Source organism: Panthera onca, chromosome D3 (assembly GCF_046562875.1).
Source record: "Panthera onca isolate mPanOnc1 chromosome D3, mPanOnc1 haplotype 2, whole genome shotgun sequence".
NCBI lineage: Eukaryota > Metazoa > Chordata > Mammalia > Carnivora > Felidae > Panthera > Panthera onca.
Window position 1 is genome coordinate 64,421,239 of NC_138350.1, and position 23,869 is coordinate 64,445,107.

At 43.2% G+C, this 23,869-nt stretch overlaps 1 protein-coding gene across 3 annotated transcripts in view; it reads left to right on the plus strand.

The window, feature by feature from the left end:
* The window catches only part of SETBP1 (SET binding protein 1), a 376,077-nt gene that overhangs the window by 180,447 nt on the left and 171,761 nt on the right, over positions 1–23,869 (plus strand). For all 3 annotated transcript variants that reach the window (XM_060613721.3, XM_060613725.3, XM_060613723.3), the window contains exon 3: positions 9,327–9,380. In XM_060613721.3, the coding sequence (XP_060469704.1) occupies positions 9,327–9,380 (54 nt within the window). The remainder of the gene's footprint in view (positions 1–9,326; positions 9,381–23,869) is intronic.

Sequence of the window (23,869 nt, forward strand, 5' to 3'; positions counted from 1 at the left end):
CCCTTTTAGATATTCACCTGTAATTGTGATTAATTGCTCCAGATTTAGCCTAGGGGACCCAGATTACCAGCCAAACTGGTTTCACTGAGGTGAGGAGCAGAGCTTTTGACTCCAGTGCTCAGACCCTCTCTGAAGCAAGTACCTTCTGACTTTTCCATTTTCTGCTGAGAGTGAGCCTAGGGGTGTGAATCAATTTTCTGGGGTTCACCAAGGGGATGCATTTAAAAGCTTTAATATGATTTGTAGAGCCAAGTGAGCCGATCATCTGGTCAGTTCTAAGCAGAAACTCAGAAAATGATGAGAAGAGAGAGATAAGAATGGGTTCCTCCCCTCCCCTCAGCATCCAGCCTTGCTTGGCATATGTTCAATGAGGGGAACCTCCTTTATTGGCCTTTTACGGACTTTGGAAACAGCCCACAGATGCTTGCAATGTGATTTCTTCATTTTGTTCAAAGGAAAGGACCTACAGCCCAGAATGTGCTCCTGAGAAGCAACGTATCTTTAGCTTCTTCCTTTCCTGGTAAATTAGTTATGCTTCCTTAAGCATGTAGCTTGCTGAACTTCAGGAGAAGAGAGCAGACATCACTGCCTACAGAAAGTGTAAAGAAAGGAAGAGAAAGGATTTTCCTGATGAGTAACTCATAGCAAGTATTAAAGGCTGTGTTCCTAAAACGAGGTCTAATGTGTTCCTAAAATGAGTTGTAAAGGTTAATTCTCCTTTCCCCAGGTATATTCAGTTAGCACTGTGAATGGCATGTTCACCTGTCTAAGGGTCTTCTCTTTTAAGGTATGAATTTCCAAAATTTCTATTTTATAAAGCTTTAAATCATCTTCACAGAGAAGTCCAATATGAAATAACAATAGAAGTTGTGCTGCCCTGAATAAAGGGGGTTGGGGTTGGAACTCAGCTCCCTCCTCTCATCTACTCACAGTCGCCAGGACCCTTCTGTGGAATCCAGGGCTCCATAGGGCACAGTTTGAAAACCACTGTTCTCTAAGTTTGTTATGCATGGTTCATTCCGAGGTGTCAGAAGCATCATAAGAGGATGTGCTAGAACCTGATCATGCATATTCCAAAAATATATGGCTCATAGAATATCATGATGTAGTGAAAAAAGAACATGAGTCAGCCAAACAAGGTTCTGATGCCATTCTACCACTCACTTGTTGTATACCTTCAGAAATGACTTAACCTACTTGAGCTACTTTTTACCAAAATACTTAATAAATGGGGATGTGAACATCCACGTCACCAGTGTATACCAGGTGTACCTTTGTTAACTTCCCACCCAATACCACACAAGATGCTGTCTGTGAAATCCATTTTTCTTGGTCTAAGGAACAAGGAATTTAAAAATAATTCTAATGGGTATTTCAAAAAGGGTAGGACAAGCTTCTATAAGTTCACCAATTTGAAGTAACATAAAACAAAACTCATTGTCTCAGTGAGTTCCAGATTAAGGCATAAGAGTCCTTTTCTGTCATTAGGTCTCTGTAGTAATAGCTCTAATCTACAAGAAGAAGGATTAAAGACATTTCCACTCAAAAGTTGAAACAGTTGTGATTTGGGCAACAAATATGAATACCACCATTAGAACATAGGTTGTATGTGCAAGGTTACACATGGAAGCTTAAAAAAAAAAAGCAGAGCTCTTTTGGCTGCGTACCTAGGGCATTTTGTTAGAAATCTCACCTGTAAATATTAGAACCCCTTCATTAAAAAAAAAAAATATATATATATATGTATGTGTATATATGTGTGTGTATGTATATATACACATATATACACATATAAGCATATATATACACATATAAACATATATATACATATATATACGTATGTCTATATATCCACACGTATATATATATGTATATATATACGTGTGGATATATATATATGTATATATGTATATATATACACGTGTATATATTACTGCAAGACCAGGCTTGCTTGCAGTTATATTCAGTTATTATTAGTCATCCTTGTTGCTCTTTGGAATGGATTCCATAGCTAAGACTGGAGTTGTCAGTGGTTTCAGATTCAACCTTTAAAATTCCATGAAGGCTGAAAGGATTTAGCAAAAGGACACTCAGCCCAACCAGAATGGCAGCTTTAAGTGTGTAACTTGCTTCTTTGGCTGGTGGGAAGCCAGGTGCTTGGCTTCTATACCACACACTCCAAATGTCTTGGCAGCTAGACTAATGCTTTTGGAATTGTAAGGTTTTTTACCTTGAGCTCAGATGTGGATGTGACTGCAGGCTTACTGGGATGATGAACCCATGTAGCAATCTGAGTGACCATCTGTCTAAGTTCCTGATTGCACACCGGTCCAGTAATGGAGACACCAGTACAAGACCATCCCACTGCCCTCCTTTTTGTCTTTCTGATTGGGGATACTTCCAGATAGTGTAGACAGTCTCTTAAAGGTATGTATTTGGGAGGAGAGTTGCTGGAAAAGAGAAGAGGGGAGAAAACTAGAAAGAGTCTGCTCTGTCTCTTTTTGGTCCCTGAGGTTAGAAGGACACGTTAGGGTGCTAGAAGTGTACGGCCAGAGAGAGCATAGACGTCATTCTATAGGTGGTAAAAGAAGACCTAGACCGGTGAAGTGAGCTGGTGACAGATCCTATAGTGAGTTGAGCTGGAACCAGGGCTAGGACATGAGTTTTCTCCCTCCAAGTCTAACTAATGCCCTTTTGTATAGAAATGGCCATTGACCCGCCCTGTTAGGAGCAGGAACCTAATGGTACCATTTCACCTCCCTATTCCAATTTCCACATTGTCTTTAGTGGTCCTGGTGAAGTAGTGAGCTCACTTATGGTGGGTGCTTCCAGAGCCTGCTGCTTGGTGGAAATCACCTTCAGCTTCTTCCTTTTTCTCTGTCTTAACCCCTGACTTACCTTGCACCTCTCCCTGGCCCTTTCAGAATCTCCCAGTCCTCTGTGTTAGGGCATCTAAAACTTTCTTTCAGTTGCATACATATGGTTGGCTTTGTTCCAGATTATCCATTGGGTGACTCACAATCTTTCTGAGTCTGTTTCCTTTCTGCCAAGTTAAAGAGTGGGGCTAGTCAGTTTTCAACAACCCCAGTCACACATTTGATTTTGTTTTTGTCTTGGCTTGCTGGGACATTGCCTTCCATAAAGGCTGTCCTGAACTTTGTGGATTGAGGGCCTGGATTGGGATGGGTTTCAGGTTCCATCCTGTAGCCAAAGGAAGAAGCAAATGACACTTTACAAAGTAAAGAGGGAGAAACTGATCCATTTCCTACAAAATAGGAAAGAGAAAAGGGGAACAGATTGAAAAGTTGTGTGTGTGTGTGTGTGTGTGTGTGTGTGTGTGTATGAAGGGGGTTAATTAGAAGTTTTATTTAATGAAAGGATGGTATATTTAAGGACAATTTCAAACTGGAGCATTTATTACCCCAAAGCCATCTTTGCTCTGTTCTTTTATCTATCAGCCTACTCATCCATCCATCCATCCATCCATCCATCCATCCATCCATCTCCCATGCCATCATTTATTTCCCAGGCCCACAAGGGAAGAAATATCTGTAAAGAGAAAATGACCTAGAAGGTCCTCAGTACAATGAGGCTTCAGTGTGTCCAGCTGCATGTCTGTAAGGTTGAGATCCTTCTGGATAGATGTCCAGGGTGACCCACATCCCTCCCTTTTGTGTCAGTGACTCCCTTCCCAGGTACATGTACCCCAGGTCATGATCCCCTGGGGGATCAGTGGGGATATATTAGGCCCCACTCTTCCCAAATGAGGTGTGTCCTTTTGGTAAAGGGCCAGCAGAAGGGAAATACTGTTTCTGAGGAAGGAGGGTACAGGGAGGAAAAGGGAGTAGCCTCCTGTCCTCTTCTGAGGGAAGCTTGAGACACTGTGGAAGTTAGTGGGTGGGAGGGCAGCTGCTTGAGGGACAGTCCTAGAGGGCACAAGGTGAGGCTGGCTGCAGCTGGATGGAGGTGACTTTTGGTGAGGGAAGCAGAGGGAGACCCCCATGCAGAGAGCTGGGTGGCAGAAGAGCAGAGAGCAGAATGCCTCTGCACCTGAAGGTGAAGAGACTCTTCTCTCGCCCCCTCAGAGCTTCACAGCTTCCTTCACCCTCCTACCTGCTCCCTAACCCACCCCTCAGGCTTGGAGAGACAAAAAAAAAAAAAAAAAAAAAAAAAAAGAACTTGTGCCAAGAGAGAAATTGCAGCTCCTCAAAAATGGAAAGCAGTGTCATCATCCTAATATTTTGAATGTGGACTGTTCCAGAGAACAGCAAGACGTGTCAGGAATGAGAATGGTCTGAGACAGGGCCCCAGGAACACTGCCCACTCCACCAGGGAGATGAAAGAATTTTTTCCTTCCTTTGCCTTTTAAATGTAATTCTGTCTGCCCTTCTCCCCCAACACCCGCTCAACCCTCTCACTGGGAGCAGTGCAGACATTTAGCAGTCCTGGGAAAAGGCAGGATCCTTTTCATTAACTTCAGCCTGATTGAAGTCCCCAGAGCCATAGCAGATTGCATTTTCCTCCCTCTCTGCCTGCCTGTCTTGGATGCCTCCCCGCACAGCCAGGCAGCTCTGGGCAGTGAACGGTTTTCCAGTGGGACAGAATGAGGCCAGTCTCTGAGTAGGGGGATGGTCTGGAGAGGGTCTAGATCAATGCTTTTCAGGGCAGTGGCTTTGGCTTTGTGGAGGGACACCTGAATGTCTTCTTGCCCAGGCCTCAGTTTCTCCTGTGTTCTGAGCATATGTACCTCTCTTTCAGCACGGAGGCAGGCAGCCAGCTGTGTCTGGACTTAGTGTTGGACTGAACTGAGATGGTCACTAGTGGGGTTTCTGCAGAGGGACTGGGGATTACAGGACTCACCTGGGCTTGTTGTTAACCAGCCATGTGATCTTGAAGAAGTCATTTATTGGGGCACCTGGGTGGCTCAGTCAGTGAAGCGTCTGACTTCGGCTCAGGTCATGATCTCACAGTTCGTGGGTTCAAGCCCCGCATCGAGCTCTGCTCTGACAGCTCAGAGCCTGGAACCTATTTCAGATTCTGTGTCTCCCTCTCTCTCTGCCCCTCCCCCACTCACACTCTGTCTCCCTCTGTCTCAAAAATAAATAAACATTAAAAAAAAATTTTTTTAAAGAAGTCACTTATCAACTTCTTCTGCAAAATAAGGACTTAGTCTGGAAGGTTGAAATTCATTTCAGTGGCAGAACATTTGACTCTAAATTAATTTGTGTACATGAAAGAAAGAAAAACAGAACCACTCTGGTTGAAGGGAGGGAGAGGTGGACACAGTAGGAGCTCTCTGACTATACCACCTTCCCTTGCTTCAGTTCCCTAACAGAAGTGGCTCCTGACTCCACTGTAGACATGGTGATTTTTCTTATCCACCCAGAGAGCTTCAGCTGTCTCCTTCAGGTTCTGATAGTCTTTAAGACTGGAACTCTTTTGGGGTACAGATCTGGGTGGGCTGCAATTTCAGAATACAGAAGGACTTCCTATCCTGTATTTCTAATCTACATCTGAGCACCAGGCTTCAGTGCTGAGGACCAGTCCTTTCTCCTTTCCTGCGTGTGGAATGTGTAGACATTTAGGAAATAATCAGCTTTGTAAATGGGAGTGGCCAAGGAGCAGGGTCTGTGTTTTGCCAAAGAGTTCATGTATTTGGGTTAGAGCAAGGGTAGAATCCAGGAGCCAGGCAGGCAGGGAGTCCTAGCTGGATGTTTTGGGAAAAGCAGACTTCTGCACACTGTTCATTCTGGAACCATTGAGGGAGGAAGTCTCAAAGCTTGCCTTTGGCTGTTTCCATGTCAGATAACACCTAGACTATCTCTGTGCTAGATTGTGATGGAAATAGTTCAGAATTTCCAAGGTAAAACATTCAGAAGTTCTGGAAGTACTTGGTAACCATACCCGACACCTCCTCCTGCCTCCCCCAAACCCAGCTCAGATAAACGACCACATATGAATGGCCATGGGCTCACTGTGTTGTTTCATCCACAGGCAAGGGAGCTTGCCTTCTCTCTCTTTTTTTTTTTTATTAAAAAAAATTTTTTTAACGTTTATTTATTTTTGAGACAGAGAGAGACAGAGCATGAACGGGGGAGGGTCAGAGAGAGGGAGACACCGAATCTGAAACAGGCTCCAGGCTCTTGAGCTGTCAGCACAGAGCCCGACGCGGGGCTTGAAGTCACGGACTGCGAGATCATGACCTGAGCCGAAGTCGGCCGCTTAACCAACTGAGCCACCCAGGCACCCTGGGAGCTTGCTTTCTCTTTCTGGTAGTGGGTTCATTCACTTTTCAACCACTTTCTCTTTCATACCGGCTTTCCTTCAATTTAACTTTGGCTCCTACACTGAAGTGTTCACTCATAAAACCTACAGCAAGGAGAGAAGAGCTTGCTCTCATCATGTAAGTTAATTAATTCATTCAAATATCTGAGTGCCTACTTCATGCAGGAAATGCTCTAGATGTTGAGTGCCCTTTCCTCTTATCGACTTGAAGGGTGTCATAAGCTGTCTCTCACACTTCTTTTCTCCAGGCTCAGCAACTTAGCCGTTCTAGTCTTCACCTCTAGGTTGACAATATTCACCACTTTCCTTTTAAGTCATTTGGCCAACAGGTATTTATTGACTAATCACCTGTTTAGACTCTTCTCATCACTTTGAGGAATGCAGAAGTTACATAAGATATAAATCATGTCTTGTTGGGCCTGGTCTCGTTAAGTGAAAAAATAAAACAAAAAATACACATGACAACACAAAACAGAGCCTTAAATAATTAAGAACTAAGTTACATGCATCTGATTTCCTTTGAAGAGAAGGAAAGAAGATATAAGGCTTCCAGGAAGGTGGGATAGATCCTAATTTTGTTGAGCTAGGGACATAACAAGTAATAACCAAAGATGCCATATCTCTATATACAACCAAACAAATGGATCTGGTAACTTCTCAATCCCAAAACCATTGACATGAGGGAATAGTGCATATGTTATGATGCTGTGAACACGCTTGTGGTTGACTCTAGATGAAGCATTTCATGCTAGGAGGAAGTAGATGTTTTTTCTCATGCTTTCTCTCTGGCGAACCCTGTTAAAAGAGGGAAAGAAAGATCCCTGCCTGTTGGATTCCCAAGGCCTAGAGAATTCGAGGTTTGATCCTATGTGTTAACACATGTTGGTGGCTCTGTCCTTGCAAAGGTCACTCCCATGCCCATACCTCACTCCAGACTTTCTGTCACTCCTCCCCAACTCTACCCTAACCTTTGCTCAGCTTAAGTTAAGGCTTAGACTGCACTGATAAGCTCTGAAGAGTAGATGGTCATTACCAATTAAATGAAAGAATGTCTGGAAGAAGGGTCAGTGAAGGGTCATTCATAGGGATATGCTTTATGTTACTGCCTGTGGCTCATTGACTAATAAAGTAACACTCATTTTTTTTCTCCTACTCCACCTCCACAAATTATCTCCAATGTGCTATAATCCGGAGGCATCATAGCATAGAAGGGAGAGGACGAGCTTTGGGAAAATATAGTTTTGGATACCTACACGTACTACCTGTGTGACCTAGAAAATGTTATTTAACCTCCATTGAGTCTCGGTTTTCCCATTCATAAAGTGGAGATACTTTTGATCTCACGCGACAGTCATGAAGCTTAATAAAGTATGTAAGGCAGGGACCACACTGCTGGCTACCTAGGCTATTCTCTACCCTCGGTGTCTCCTAATTCCCTCCTTTCTCTTTATTGTACACCGTGGCTGGCAATGAGCAGATGCAAAGGGAGCTGGGCTGGGACTGGCACATCCCTCGTCCATGTCTTTCTTCTTCCACCTGCCCATCCGAAGCCCCTTGCCCTGCCACCTTTGCGTTTGCAAGGCTCAGTTCCATCTCCATCTTCCTAAAGCAACCCTGCCCTGACCTCTCTTGCTTTATGCACACAGTTTGATGCTTACACTCTACTACCCTCTGCTTGCACTGACATAAACATATCTCATCCTTTGACCAATCTGTAGGTTCCTTAAAGGCTGGGACTAACAAGTCTTATGATTAGGTTTGGCCCTCAGTGTCTAGTCAGGTACCCTAATGGCTTGTTGCTTGGTTGTTCCATAACAAACAGAGGGGCCAGACTGTCTGTCTGTCAGGACTGATGCCACCTTCCCCAGGCACCTTCAGCATGAGGAATCTAGCCCTCAGGACTGGGTGTGGGGAGAAAGGTACAGTGTGTACACTGTCTACCTCCTTTCTGCTCTATTCCGGAGTTAACACCACTTTATGGATCATTTTTGGCAAAGTGATTTAGAGAAGCTAAGCAGCCCAGTTGAGCTTTCCTGAAGGCTAGAGGCATTGGAGCCCAGCATGACTCCCTCTCTTTCTTGAACCGAACAAAATATTGTTACAGCAAACATGAAATCTTTCCTCTTTTTCACAGATGCTCTCCAGGCCTAACAAAGCTAGCAGTCACACTCCTTGAATCAAAATAAGCATCTGCCCTTTTTCTCTTTATCCTACAATTTCCCAGCATTTTTGTGCAACAATAAAGAATGTGATTATTTTAGCAATTAATCGTACGCTTTTATTTGGTGCTTTCTGGAGAGGATGCAAAAATATCAAAACATGAACTTGACCCTTTAATATTGATTAAACACAGAAACTATATAAACCTGACTCTTATCTTCTAATACTGTGCATGGCAGTTTGAGGCATAAGCTGTGAATACCTACATAGTATATAAGATCAAAGGTAATATATGATGAAGGGAAACTGAGTCACATGTAGGTGGGTAAAGGGAGGGTTATTTTTTACTGGTCTAACTGAAGGAGAAGAAGTAGAAGAGGAAGAAAGAGAAGAAGGGGGAAGGGAGAAGGAGGGGGAAAGGAAGAGGAAGAAGAAAAGGAAGAGGAAGAGGAAGAAGCAGCCCTCCCGGAGGAGACAATCTTTAACTGTCTCTTTAGCTTATGATATCACAGACTACTTTGATAGTAGGAAGACAGGGACCCTCTCCCTAAGGAAGTGTTCTACATCTATAAATTCACACATAATTGTACTGACAATTTCAGGAGGCTGTGGACCTGCTGAAGGGCATACATAATCCCATCTGTAATGTAAGACCCTTTGTAGAATTGGAGGTACATGGGCAGGAGGCTGCAGAGGGAGGTGAAGAAGTCAGAGCTGTGGTGAACACGAGGTGAGAAGGCTGTTGGGTCCAGGTTCCTGGCCCAGAAATACCACGTTTAGCTCCAGATCTAGATGGTGGTAAGTCCATCACTGATAAGTTGCCCTGAGGACAGTGTGTGCAAACTTGTGCAAACTCAGAAAACCCCTCTGTTCTTTTCCAGCTCCTCACAGCCAGTGACCTTGCAGCCAGTGACCTCAAAGGATTTCAGCCACAGGTAAGTGCACCAATCCTTTTATGAAGCTCAGGAGAGTGAAGTGTTCTAGTTTGGTCATGACCACATGAAGTTGGGGCCAGGGCAGAAACCCCCATCTCGGATTTACATTTTCTCCATCAGACTGACTCTGTCACCCTTGACAATGAGTTCCTGCTTCATGTCATTGCAAACAAAAGTATCTTTTTCTGCTATCTTTCTTAATATTTTATAGCAGGGAAAAAACGTGGGCCAAGATGGCAGTAATGCTTGGTGGTGCACAGTCTAGCACAGGAAAAGGCTAAAACCAGGGAGGTAGAGGATGAGGTGGGGCTGGCTTTCTCCCATGGATTTCCCTTTTTGGGGACACAATACTCACATTTCTGAAAACGTTGTGCGAATATGACTTGGAGTCATGGGCTGGTGGCCAGGTCATCTCAGACTCGTGCACAGAGAGATGGTTGCATTTTGCTGACCATGGGCAGGAAATAGGCCACCATTCTCTCTGGCCAGAGGGCTGTTTGGAGGTCATCACAGGCAGAACACACAAGGGAGCAGGCAAGGGCTCTCTGAAAACCCCCTTGGCAGCGGTAAAGATGGAAAATCACCCTCCCTGTCCCTGGAAGAGTATTACTGGTACCACAGGAACACATAAGCATCAACACACATACACACATATACAGAGCAGACACGCTGAGATCCTTTTGTTCCTCCACAGACCCCAGTGGAGATGCAACATGTATACAAAGAGAGGTAAACCCAAGAGTGACAGCTGTGGTCCTCCATCCCTGCCCCTATCCCTCTTTTAATATAAACCTTTCTGTCACTACCCAACCAATGCCCTTCCTAAGATCCCCACTGTTCTCTACCTCTGTGCGGAGACACCATAGCTCACAGAAGAGAACATCTGGGACAGAGCAAGTAATTTTCTAGTAGCAAGAATTCCATATATTTGGTAATGTTTTCTTCTTTAAATCTGGTTCATATCCAAGAGCTCACCATGCCCTCACTATACTTCTACATGTGGTTCATCCTATGTCCCCTCATCCTGCAAGGGAACCAAGGATGGGGGTCTTGATAAGAAATGGCCCCAGATCACACAGAGAGCTGGGGACAAGAGCAAAGAGTAGAAAATGAGAGGCTTGAGAAGGAGATGGAACAAAACAAAGAGCTCCATGGGTGAGAGTCAAAGATGAATCCTTGCACTGGTTTGGGATTTGGTGCCCTTCTGTTGATCCTTGTTATCCATTGTTGATGCATGAAGTCTTAAAAGGCTTGAAAACTGATAATCACTCATTCACATATTCATACAAACTTCCAGGTGAGCTAAGGGAATGTGAAACAAAGACGAAAGAAAATCAACATTTACCCATACCCCATCCATGGCTACACTCACATGCAGTGGCATCCCAGTTAAAGGTTCATTTTTATCTGAAGATTTATAGAAATAAAAAGGGTAAAAAAGGCCTCTGTGATGTTTCATGGCTTGGAAAGGCACATAGTAGAGACTGAGTTTACGGAAGGGGTGTGTGTATGTATTTGCCTCTATGATTTTGGCACTGATTCTTTCTGAGGTGGTCATATTCTTGGCACGTTTTTTGAGCTACATTTCTAGATATTAGATTTAAAGTGAACTATTAAAGGAAGGAAATGTTAGATATATCTGGGGTATGTCCATAATATTTGAGGCTGTGATTCTAGAAAGGCTGCTTCTGTGCTCCCACGGATAACCCCACACTAGCTGGTGCAGATGGCTCACTCTCCTGGTTCTGTCTGACCTTTCCACATTATTCCATTTGTGTGACATCCCCTGAGGCTGGAGACATAAATGCATATTTTTCACTCCTCAGGATGTGTGTTCCTGAGGCCAGGAAGCCCTGGGAATCTTGTGGGCAGAGTGTAATGCCCAGATCAAAGTTAATTCTCCAGTGTTATTCCTAAATCAAAAAGGCCCGGATGTGTCTCAAGTCAACACCACCTTTTGGGTGCTCTTCCGAACAGAAACCAAATGCTGCCCACGTGCTTTGGGCTGCCTTCTCCCAGCCCCACTGCACCAAATTGTCGGTTTCTGTTGTTATTTTCCTCTTTTCGTTTCAGATGAAACTGAGCCCCATGCATCCTGATGTCTGCAATAATTCACAGACACGTTCCCTTGCAGGAACTGTGGGGGACTTTCAGGAGGGGACCTCACTAAGACATCTAGGACCCCCCCCCCCCAGTTACATTGACAGGCTGTCAGCTTTCACAGGATTCACACTTATCACATGCATGTAAAGGGTTTTCTTTTCCTTGGTGCCTGTTCCTGCTGCAACTGTGTAAGGAAAATAGCCACAATTCCCTCCGTAATCTTTGATGGCTCTCAGTGTTGAAAGTGTGGGGCAGCAACTGTATTGAACTAAACTGTTCTGTCTCTTTGTCTCTGTCCTTTCTGCATCCAGATAAAGGAGGGTAAGGAAGTGACTGTCTTTATCCCCACAATTATTGGTTTGTAAAGACACCATACTCATTCCTGGAAACAAACACATTACTTCCAAGGACGAGCCTGATGATGGATGCTAAGGTTCTAAGTCTGGGAGGATAATGATGAGTGTTCTTCCTGGACTGGTGTACTTGGCCTCTGGACTGCACAGGATGGAACTGTCTCCTAGAGTCAGGCCTGGGCTGACAGGTGGCTGCCATTCTTAGCTAGTTTTAAAGGCATGGGTTTTTCAGAAAAGCTTCTGAAATCCACACTTGAAGCCCCCCAGACTCTTCCCTTCCATCTGGTTCCAGCCCCAAACATTTTTATTTTCCATTATCTTGTTCTTTTGCTTTTTTGAAGAAACAGATGCACTGAGTTTCCTTTTCTTCTTGTCTTTGGATAGTTGGAAATGGGGACCCTCATTCCCTTTTGCCAGACTATACCTCTCCACCCTCCATGAGAATAAAAGCAGGCATCTCATTCCCTTTAGCAAAATCTACCAATCAAATGCTTTCCTCTCTGATTTTCTTTTTATTCTCCCCACCCCACCCCCAATATAAAAGGTATAAGTATTCACTGTAGAAACTTTCGAATGTGTGAAGGATGTCAAAAGGTACAAACTTCCAGTTATAAAATAAATAAGTCTTAGGGATATAATGTACAGCATGGTGACTATAATTAATAATACGGTATATTTGAAACTTGCTAAGATACTAGGTCTTAAAAGTTCTTACCACGAGAAAAATATTTGTAACCTGTGCAGTGATGGGCATTAACTGTTAAAAAATATAGTTTAGTTCCTGGGTGCCTCAGTCAGTTGAGCGTCTGACTCTTGATTTTGGCTCAGATTGTGATCTCGTGGTTCCTGGGTTCGAGCCCTGTGTCGGGCTCCACACTGCAGAGTGGAGCTTACCTGGGATTCTCTCTCTCAAAATTAAAAAAAAAAAAAAACCTTGAAAAAATATATAACTTAAAAAATAAATCTCGAAAGTACAGAAAAAAACAGAAAAAATCTCCTCTACCTCCACCCCAGAAATATAGATAATGACATTTTGGGAGATAGTCTTACAGTCTTTGTTGTATGTCAATAAATATGCATCTGCTGGATTTTTAAAAATGTGATACCATATTTTATATGCTTTTTGTTACCTTCTTTGCATGCTTTCCATGTCACTGAAGAATCTTCTAGCAGCTGGCTCTTTTGATCTAGTTGCTGGTCCCATCATATATTTACCACCTCCCCCTTGCTAGACATCGCATTACTTTTGTAGACTGAGATCTCCAGGAGGAAATGCAAGTGCTAACTCCACTGCCCTCAATCTAGCGTCCAAGGCTACTTGGCATTTAGTTTTTTTGTTTCTCAGTTCCTGCAGGGATGTGAAGACTTGTTAAACTTTCCAGTGAGGTGTCCATGTGAATGTGCCCATGGGCATTTGTGTGCACACTTACAAGGGGTGGGGGATGTGGTAAAGAAATAACCATAGTATAGGGTCCAGACTCAGATGCAGGGCTTCACATGCCCAGCGTCTATGCTGGGAAAGTGACCTTGAAAAAACCCATTCTTTCCAGAGGAAAGAGCCCACTAAAGGGCTTGTCCCTCACCTATTTTATACAGTCCCCATGGTCTTAGAGGAGAGGAGGATACTTCCTGTAGAAAAAATGGAGTTTTACTTCAAGTGTGCCTCATGACAGAATTTTGTGGGGCAGGTGTAATAGCTGTCCTATCAGGGGTAGCCATGTGTAAGGAACTTCTAAAAGGTCCATTGCTATTATGGTTAAGGGTACAATGTAGTGAAAGGCGAGAAGGAAGTAAGTCAAGAACATATAGGAAGATATTTTTCAGTGTCAAGAAAACAGGGCTTTCTGTCATCAAGTTGCCATTTTATTCAAAGGCACCCATGGGGATCTTTATGTGGCACTCCCTGCTGTGCAAAGTCTTTCCCAGAATTCCTCAGTTCTGTAATGTTCTGCCACTGACACCAACTTTGCAACCCTGGGAAAGTTGCCTAATGTCTTTAGTCCTCATTTTCCTTATTAAAGAACAAAAGTTGTATAGCTAATCTCACAGATAGTTGTAAGGATCAAATGATACAATGTTGTGAAAGCAGCCTACTGTGATGACTGCCAGCCTAGTGAATTTAATTTTTTTCTTCCATTAGAGAATTACTGGTTAAGTTATTTAAGAATTCAGGAGAAGGAGAAAATTTATCTATATAGAGTAAGCTGGGAAGTCTTCCAAGTGGAGGTGTCATTGTACCTGGGCCAAATGAGTGATAGTGAAGTAGTGAACTTATTTCAGGTCAGGGGAAGCCCAGATGAAGACCAAAAGAAGGGTGGAGATGCTTGGGAATGTTCTGGAGACTTAGAGTGAAGATAATAGTTGCAAATTAGGTTGGAACCAAATTGCAAGAACGTCTTAAATATCTGGGGTAATAGTTGGATTTTTTTTTTAAATGAGCAGTTATTGAAGTTTTCAAACTCATACAAAAGTAGGCATAAAAGTATAATAAACCTCCATATATTACCCAACTGTTATTATCTATTATCCAACTTCATTGGTTTGTTTCCACCAAAGCCCTGGTTTGTAGCATTTGCTAATTTCTGTGGTTTAAATATCTCCATCATGACCAATTCTAAGCTGCCAATGGTTTAACAAACTCTTTGTAAAGTCCTTGACAGTCAGCTTTCTGAAGCTGATATGATTGGTTCCCAGCACACTGCTGGGCCAGCTTCAATAATAATTACTATTTGCCAATCTTACTTTATACTCCAAGATATAGATATGTATATAGATATCTATGGATATATATAAATATATATAAATATATACACACATATATGTAATTTTATATATGCATATAGATTTTATATGTATATAACTATAATTTTAATTTTAATTTTAATTTTTGGGGGGGAGTATTTTTTTAAAACTCCCAGTTATGTTATTTCACTCATAAATTCTTCAGTAAGAAGAAACAAATAGTTTAAAAAAAAATACAGTCACAATGCCATTATCACACCTACCAAAAGTAACAGTAATTCCTTTGTATTTTCTGATACCAAGTCCATACTCCGATTTCTCTGATTACCCTAACATGTTGTCTTACAGTTGATTTGTTTGAATTGGGATCCAGAGTTTAGATCTTAAAATCCACCTGAAGGTGGAGCCATTGAAGGTTTGAGGATGGGGAGGAGCTGGTGCTGTGGCAGAGATGATACTGACTTAGGTAGTAGGTGGGATGAAGTGAAGAAGGGATCCAGTAATGAGCCTGTGCCATAGGTCCATTTGAGACACAGGGAATGCAGCTGGACTGGGGTTAGTGGGACTGTTGCTGAGGGATTGAATTCCAAAGAAATTATGGAGGCACAATCAGTGGACCTGGCAAATAGTTGGCTGATTAGAGAAATAGCAGTACCATTAAGCAAAATGGGGGCCGAGAAGGAAGTGCAGGCTGAGAAGCTGCCATGTTCATCCCTGGATTGAGAATAAGTATGGCCCAGTATTCAAAAGAGAAGAGCTTTTTCATCCTTAAATGAACTTTACTCCATTTTCCTCAGGCCCCATAGTCATTTCTGCTCATATGTCATCAGGGGATGTAGAATCATCTGCGTAACATCCTGGGCTTCAGAAGTCTTTAATGCAAGAACCCCAAATATTTTGTGAGGAAAAGCTGCTTTCTAGGAAGGTGTGGTTATGGAGTTTCTGAGTAGATAGATATCCTAGCTGTGCATCTCTCCAGAGAAGGAGCCATGACAGTAGTCTATGGCTCCATGATGTTCCATGTTTTTTTTTTTTTTTTAATTTTTTTTTTTCAACGTTTTTTATTTATTTTTGGGACAGAGAGAGACAGAGCATGAACGGGGGAGGGGCAGAGAGAGAGGGAGACACAGAATCGGAAACAGGCTCCAGGCTCTGAGCCATCAGCCCAGAGCCTGACGCGGGGCTTGAACTCACAGACCGCGAGATCGTGACCTGGCTGAAGTCGGACGCTTAACCAACTGCGCCACCCAGGCGCCCCGTTTTTGATTGTTATGAATGGGTGCCCCACACTGAGAAGTAGCAGGGCAGGTTGGAGAGTTAGACCTTCCTCCCAGGTACTTTCTTGTTGGCATGAAATTACTGAGTTCCTAAGTTGCTTGTTGTTTCATGTGATTATGTGTTTCACAACAGAATCACAATGACCTGACTCTATTCCAATGAATACCCGCTGCCTACAAGTTCAGCATCAACAGTTCTAAAGATTAAAATGGAAGCTTTGGAAAATCCAGAGCATCCAGCTCATGTTTGACTCAACAGGAGTTGGTGTTAATACATGTTCACACTGCCTTTGGTTAAGTGTACATATGATGAGGACTTAGTAAGAGTATACTATATGCCAGAAAGTGTCCTTTGAACTTTACATGTATTATTTCATTTAATCTTTACAATATCTTTGTGAAATTAGTAATAACATCCTCACTTTACAAACAAGCACAGAGAAGGTAAAGTCACAAAGCCCATACGTGGCAGAATTGGGATTTGAACCCAAGCAGTCTAGATCAGTAGTCCTAAACCACTTCTGCTATGCCACCTTGAATCAGAGCTTATCCATGCTGTTAAGGTAAGTCAAACCCAGACTGACCACTGATAATACAAGGATAAGCAGCCTCATCTTTACTTTTGGTACATTGTGTTGAGTTTTCTTAAACTTCACCAGGTTCCAGGAAAAAAAAATTTACACATCTCAGAGTAGTAGAGGGAATCGCTACAGAGCATTGTGAACCCTTCCATCTAGGCAAAGAATTCTGTTGTTCTCATCCACATCCTTCACAAACTCCCAAGTGCAGAATTGTGGTGGCTGTTGCCCCTTTTACAGAGATGGAAACTGATTTGAGGCAGAAGGAGACAGTGTAGTCTCTCATCACAGACACACAGCAGTGGGAAAACAGGTTGGCTTGTTTTGAGTTCACCACGTAGTATCTGCTCTGCCATTTGGGGAAGAGTCCTTCCAAAGCAAGACGATACATAAGGAAGTCCCACAAGTGGTGCTGACTCCCTCCCTCCATTGCAAAACTGAAAGACACACTAGTGAGCACCTAGAGGAGGGGCTCTCAATCTTGACTGCAGGTGGGAGTAATGGGGGGGGGGGCGGGGGTGGCGCTTGTAAGAACTACAGGAGCCAGGCCTTACCCCATCAATTAGTCTGGGTGGAGTCTAGATATTGGTGTTTTCAGAAGCCCACCGGGATCCAAATCAACCTCCTCATTTTCTAGACAAGGCTGCATCACAGAGGAAGTCTTGAAGAGGAGAGAAGGTAAAGGCCCCAAATTCCAATAGTGTTTCCACTGTGTCAGAAAGGTGCCATGTGCTTCACTTGGCCCCTGGCACCTAATCTCCACATCAGGCCCCTTATCAGCCATCTCACTCTTCCCCTTTAACCAGGAAGAAACCGACTCCCAGGCAGAGGAAGTAGAGCTAACCGTGGGTTCTGTAAAGCCTATGCCTTTGCTCATCCTCTCCTATTTCCACTCAATAGTTGAGATTTGACCAGTATTTTAAACTGGTTAGTTATAGTGTTGGGTTTATTGTCTCCTCTGCTACCTAGACATTCTTTCCGAACTCAAAAAAGATATCTAAACAGATCTGGCTCTACAACACTACCCCAGGAGAGAATGCATTTAGGTGACCAGCACACCACATCCCCTGGCATCAGCAGCGAGGCTGACACCACAAGTCCTCATTGCTCAGGTTCTTGTTTGATAAATGGATGCCTTTTTCTCAAGGCCTTTCTTCTGGCTTGCCTCCTGTCAGCTGCTGTGGACCTTTTCTCCTTGGTTCAATACTATTCAGAGCATGGGCTACAGAACAGTGCTGGCCAGTGTGTGTTACTGGCACACCATGAGATACATCTAGAAACAGAATATTTAGAAACTTTTATAGCCACTTGATGGTTCCATGATATCCAAGCATGTGATCATTTGCCTACTAATTTATCTTCACAGTATTTTACCAAAGTAACCGAACAAAAATATGGGTCAGGGTAAAAACATCTGGTCATTAATCAATAAATGTTTGAGAAGCTCTGTTCTAATTATGCAGTTTCTAATTTTATCAAAAGTGTACGATCTAAGATTCTTTTTTTTCTTTGCCTTTTTCTGTGAGCTCATGTGAATATATTTATATTATGAGTAATGTTTCCCCATCCTCCCCCCAAAATGGCTTTGCCTGTAAAGCTGTCTTTCTGTTTGTAGGATACTTACACAAAACATGGATCTTTTCCCATAATTCCTAAGACAACCCACTTAATTATTTGTCTTACTAGCCATGGATATCTATGACAATAAGAGAGCATTTTTAACAGTTTTCGCTCACGTGCATATGCCTACCCTGTACTCAGCTGACACTGTTAAAACTTTTCTTACATAAAATCAGCAGCTTCATACTATAGGTATACCTTTTTTGCACTGTCTTTGTTTCGTTAAAAAACAAACAAACAAACAAACAAACAAACAAAACCAGCATTGGCATTTGGTCCTGGACAGGGAAGTTCTCCAGGTGTTTCCAGAGTGTCTGGCATTTCAGTGGAATATTCTGAAGTCTTAATAAGTTCTCTTGGGATACTAAATCTCTTTAGTGAATATTTTGTTTCTCCCAAGATGCTCTGACCATCTGAAGGCCTCACACAGGTGGGCTGAACTTAAAACAAACCTAATATGCAGAAGTTCACACCAGGAAATTGATAGATGGCAGGTGGGTGTTGGGAAAGGAGAGGTTATTCATATGCAGCAAGTTTTCCCATTTTGTTAGAGGAATCAACATAAGTTATCCCTGCTAGTATATTAAAAAATGATTGAGCCTTTCAAAATCTGATTTAAGCTCAACTTTTCAGAATCGAAATATAAACAAAGTGAAGCCAACCAGTGGGGATTAACTTTGAAAATGACTCTCTTCTCTTTCAATTGTAGTCTTCTCATCTAAAAACAAAACAAAACAAAAAACAAAACAAAACAAAAAACTTTGCAACAACGGTGTAGGATTGGATGATTTCTATCCTCCCTTGAGACTGAAGCCATTAATCACTCTGTGACTTTTTCCACTGTCTTCATGTTTCTGGTTTTCAATTTTTTTTTTTTCTCTCCAGTCCTTTGGCTATGGGGACTCAATGTGAGCTTCTTAAAAATTGCCCTGTAGCTCTAATCACTTAAGGCCGGGGATTCATTGATGTTTGACGATGTATCTTAAATATCTGTGTTTATTAGTGGATTGAGTCACAGCATCAGATTTCCCTGAGTCTAGATTTTAAAATGATGCATCATTTTGTTCTTTATATTTTTAGGTCTAGAAATGACTCATATGCAGGAAATGCAAATTCACAGACCACCTTAGAACTTGAAAGAAGATGTCCTCTTCATATTTACTTTAGCAGGATATTTTCAAGCCGGGCTCATGAGAAAGAAGTCCCAGCCCTCCAACTCCTTTTTTAAATGCTTTCCAACCATACTGTGTGGCTCACATTTCAACCCTCTTGTCCTGTCACCCATCTACCCAACCCCTTTCCTACCACCTTGTTCGGAACAAAAGGGATCCACTGAGAGGCTTGGGGAGACTCCCCCTACCCTGCAGGAGAAGGGCCCCTCCTAGTGGAACAGCTTGCGGTCCTCAAGCGGCGCCTTCCAGCCATCTGCTGGCTTGTGTTTGGAGGCTGTATTAAGCCTGCAAACAACCTCCATCACAGTTTTCTGATATTTCCCTGATAATGACCATCTCCTTCCCCCACTTTAGCTCTGCACATGAGCTTCCTTCCGCATCTTCCACCTTCCTGGAAATATTTATCAGAACCTCTGGGAAAACCACCAATAGGTATCCCAGGCCAATGATGCATGTGACAGAAAAACCAGATATGATGTTGCTATAATCTTTATTATTATAAATAGTAAAAAGGGGTGTTTATTTAAAAACAGAACGTAAACCTCCCCTTCTCTATCCAATATCTAACACAGAGAACATTTCCTATCAGTTTATCATTTAATAGTTAAGAGCACCAATGCTGGGCCCAAACTGATTAAGGTAGAATCACAGGTCTGCCGTCTACTAGCTGGGTGACCTCCATAAGTTATGTTACTTTCGTGTGGCCCAGATTCCTCACTAGTGAAAGAAGGGTACCTATCCAATAGCATTTTGGGGAGGACTGAATAGATAGACCAAAAGGACCATGTCTGGCATCTGGTAAGCACTTCATCAGTGTGTGCTATAGTACTTATTACTCTTGTAAGTTACATACTTGGAATGGAACCTGGACTTCTGAAGTCAGGTTTGAGCACAAATTGTAGCTGTAGGCTACAATTTGGGATTACCAAAGAATCAAAAAACATCAACAACAACAACAAAAACAAAAAATCTGGATCTCTCTTAATCTTTTCACTAATTTGTTCATGATGCTTGCCAATCCAAGTGAGCAATGGTAGGCACTCTGGCCCTGAATGAGTGACCCTCACAGGGGAGGGAGGAGGATAGAGATGGACAGGAATGGACAAGGGATGGCGAGGGACCTTTGCTAGGAGATGAGAACACCCAGAAGTGCCTTCACTGATTGCTTCCTTCTCTTACCACCCATGACACTTTCTGAATTAACATTTTCTCTCTTCCCCCTATTGAAGTAATAGCCAGCCAGAAATTATTAAAATTATCTTAAACAAATGTCTCAAGAGGTTTTTCAGCCACCAGAGTATTGCCTCATCTGAACCCACTCCCTTGGGTTTAGTGATCCTCAGCACAATTCTGGATGTCCACTTTGGCTCTCACCCTGTAGAAGAATCATAGACACAGTGACTTATTGCCTGGAAAAGGCAGTGAGGAACTGTACCAAAAGGCATTTGGATGGGGGCTGTTCAGAGAGACTCTGTTAGGGCTTGGGGATTTGGGAGGATTTTATGTGTAGCCTTTCATACCTATAAATTCCATTGTTTCTATATTAAAAGTGTGGCATGGGGTGATTCAAGCAGCATGTGGGTTCTAGATCTTGTGGGCCTTCAGACTGACACAGCACCTGCAGAAGAGAACCACCCTGGCCACAGGATTCCTGTCTCCGGTAAGCAGTCTATCGCTGACAGGGCAAGTAGCTTGCTGATGGAAATGAGAGGTCTGTGCCCAGACGCCAGCCTTGTCTGTACTGTGAGAAAACACAGCTGGCTAAATTTGCCTTTCCTGCCCTTCTTCTGGATAGCAGCAGAAATGCCAAAGTGAGGACTGGGGTGGGGGATGAGTATTGTATAAAGCAAAGAATCTGCATGCCTCTAACAAAAAATTCCGCGCTCAGTAAGTATCTGTAGAACCCATTCTAGGTATGCATGTGTGCACCCCAAGGGTGTAAAGAGATCACTCAAACAAAAATTCATGCATCCAAATTTGTATATTCCTCTAATGCCATCTAACTTTGTGGTTATAGTGAAGATGTCTTCTATTATTTGACTTTTTGAGCTAACAGATTTCATGAGCCTTCTTTAGTACAACCAAATCGTTGGAGGTTTGCTCTTCTTTCACGGTTGCTTTATGGTCTAACAGGAGTGTTCAGGCACCTCTGGAATTGGGACCAGAAGTACGCAGCTTTGAATTAAAGCGAAGTTTGATCCCGCTCCACCTCCAACCTCCTGCAATACTGGTGTCTTGTGACAAGAGACTAAGGCCAGGGGCCCATGAGAGAAGTGGGGACAGTGTAGAAAAAAGAAATGCCTGTAAAATCTCAGCCTGCAGGCGTCTGGAGAGACAGCGCATTTCATTCTTGATAAACTCCAGCAGAAAAGAGCAATCAGCCAAACGAGAGCTGGACAAATTAAATGGCTGAGTATTATTTCAAAGGAGAGCTCGGGCAGCATCAGAAATTCCCCATCAGCTGTAATAACGCCAATTACTTTGCCAATTGCAGATTCCACCGTGATGTGTTTAGTGCAATCAGGCGTCGGACTCTTGCAGGGGCCTGATGGGTTTTGTTTACTGTGAATGTGCATTTGTAGCGAATCTTGTGCACCCAAAGGCTTCGAGCTCTGAATGTACTTACTCCTCTCGGTCAGATTCATACACAGCTGAGGGAGATTATCTCTGAGATGGAGGCAGGAGCAGGCTGGTCAGGCTGGACCCAGTGCCCCTCTCACTGGAAAATGCCTGGATTTAAATACAAAGAGCACAGCTGGGTGTGGTAATTCTTAGTGAGTGTGGCATGGCGATCTCCAGAAAACCTGTTTAGATTACGAAACCAGTAAATAAATAAATATTTTCTGATTACAAGTGAGGCTTCTTGGCATGTTGGAATGTTGGACAGATCACCATTAAACAGTAATAACAAACGTGAAGCTCTGGGAGGAGAGAACTCGCCAAGAGTTCATTAAGCCTTAAATACTGACAAATGGGGGTGCGGGGGCTTTCATTGTCTCCCTTTGAGAATCATTTGGTTGGATGTCAAACATACAGATCATTTCAAATATGAGAAGAGATCGTAAGAGAGGAAGATATCCCTCCTCCCTGCAGCATTTTAGCAAGGGAAATAAAATTTGGAGAGTGTACAGGAACATTGATTTTCTATTTACATTTGGCTCCATAGAAATTAATGGGTGTGTGGCTCCAGCTACTTTGGGGAGTGAGCTGTGATTCTCCATTTACACTCCCAATTGAGGAAGGCGCTAATCATGGGCATTTACTGAGCGCTTTGGCCTGACTGGCAGCTGGAGTGGAAGCTGTATCTGTGGCTGCTGGGGGTGCAGACGAAGAGCTAAAGGCTGATTTGATTCCACTTGTGCTCAGCTGTCATCTGAGGCCAGAGCCTGGAGGAGAATGGGAAGCTATTCTCTTCCCTCTGCTTTGTGACAAGCAACCTTTGTGTCATCTTGGTGTTTTTTGTTTTGTTTTTTTTTTTTTTTTAAACCTGCCTCTTCCTCCTTCCTAACTATGATAAAGGTTCCCTTGCCTGGGGAAGTAAGGATTCTCCTGAATTCAAAGACTGCTGCCATTGACTCCAAGAGAGTGATTCTGAGCTCACCAAACCCTCCCTCTCCCAGCTGCTGCTGAAGGCTCTCTGCCCACAATACCAGCATTGGGGCAGGTCCTATTTCAGATAGGAAGGCAGACATGGGATCAGGCGGGGACAGGGGATGGGTCCGTAGGATGTCAGGTTTGCATGGCATGGCTTATGCTATGGGCTTCGGCAGCCTTGCAGATAATTCATTCCAGGAGAAAGAGAGAGAGAGAGCGTGCGTGTGTGTATGCATGTACACACATGGACACATGTGTGTACACGTTTGGTTCCCCTAAAAACTGTACTTGAACCAGTGCATTTGGTTTGACACCAGCCTTTCTGCAGGTGGCAGCTATTTAGATAACGTCCCTGGCTCTCAGATAAGAGACAGAGCTTGTCTCCCGCAACTCCCTGGGGATGGCAATGGCCCTTGGAAATTAGGAGATAACATACAAAGCATTAAATGGAGGTGAGGGCATCAAATCATGCCATGGGTACGCAGCCTCAGCTACACTACAACCTGATGGCAAAGGAAGCTGCCATGTCCGGCCTCCTCATCAGCACAACTTGGAAAGTATTCAGGAATCTGTTTGTCTTTGGGGAGATTGTTTATTCACAAGGGAACTCAGAGGACAGCTCTGGCTTGGTGACACAGCCTCCCCCATGGGCAGGGTGCTCCAAGACGTACTTCATCAAAAGTTATCTCAGTGGGGGTGTGATTGTGTGTCTGCCCCCTTGAGCCTGAGCTAGTCTCAGAGTCACTAACATAGCTCAGCCAAGAAACCAAACTCTCCTCTTGCAGCAAATAATCATCTCCCATCTTCCTCTAGAATATCTTTGTTTTTTCAATGCCATAAACAATCCAGTGTGGTAAGGAACTTGGCTCTTGTGCCCGTCTTAGTGATTCTACTTTTGCTTAAACCTGAATCTGTCTAGATTAGCTCATCAGGATGTCTGTTGATGTTTGAACTCATCCTCACTAGGGACAGGACCATCTTACCAAAAGCTGTGGCCAGAGAGACTTTTTAAAAAGATATTTAATTCCTCACTCTTGTGAAATTAAGGGA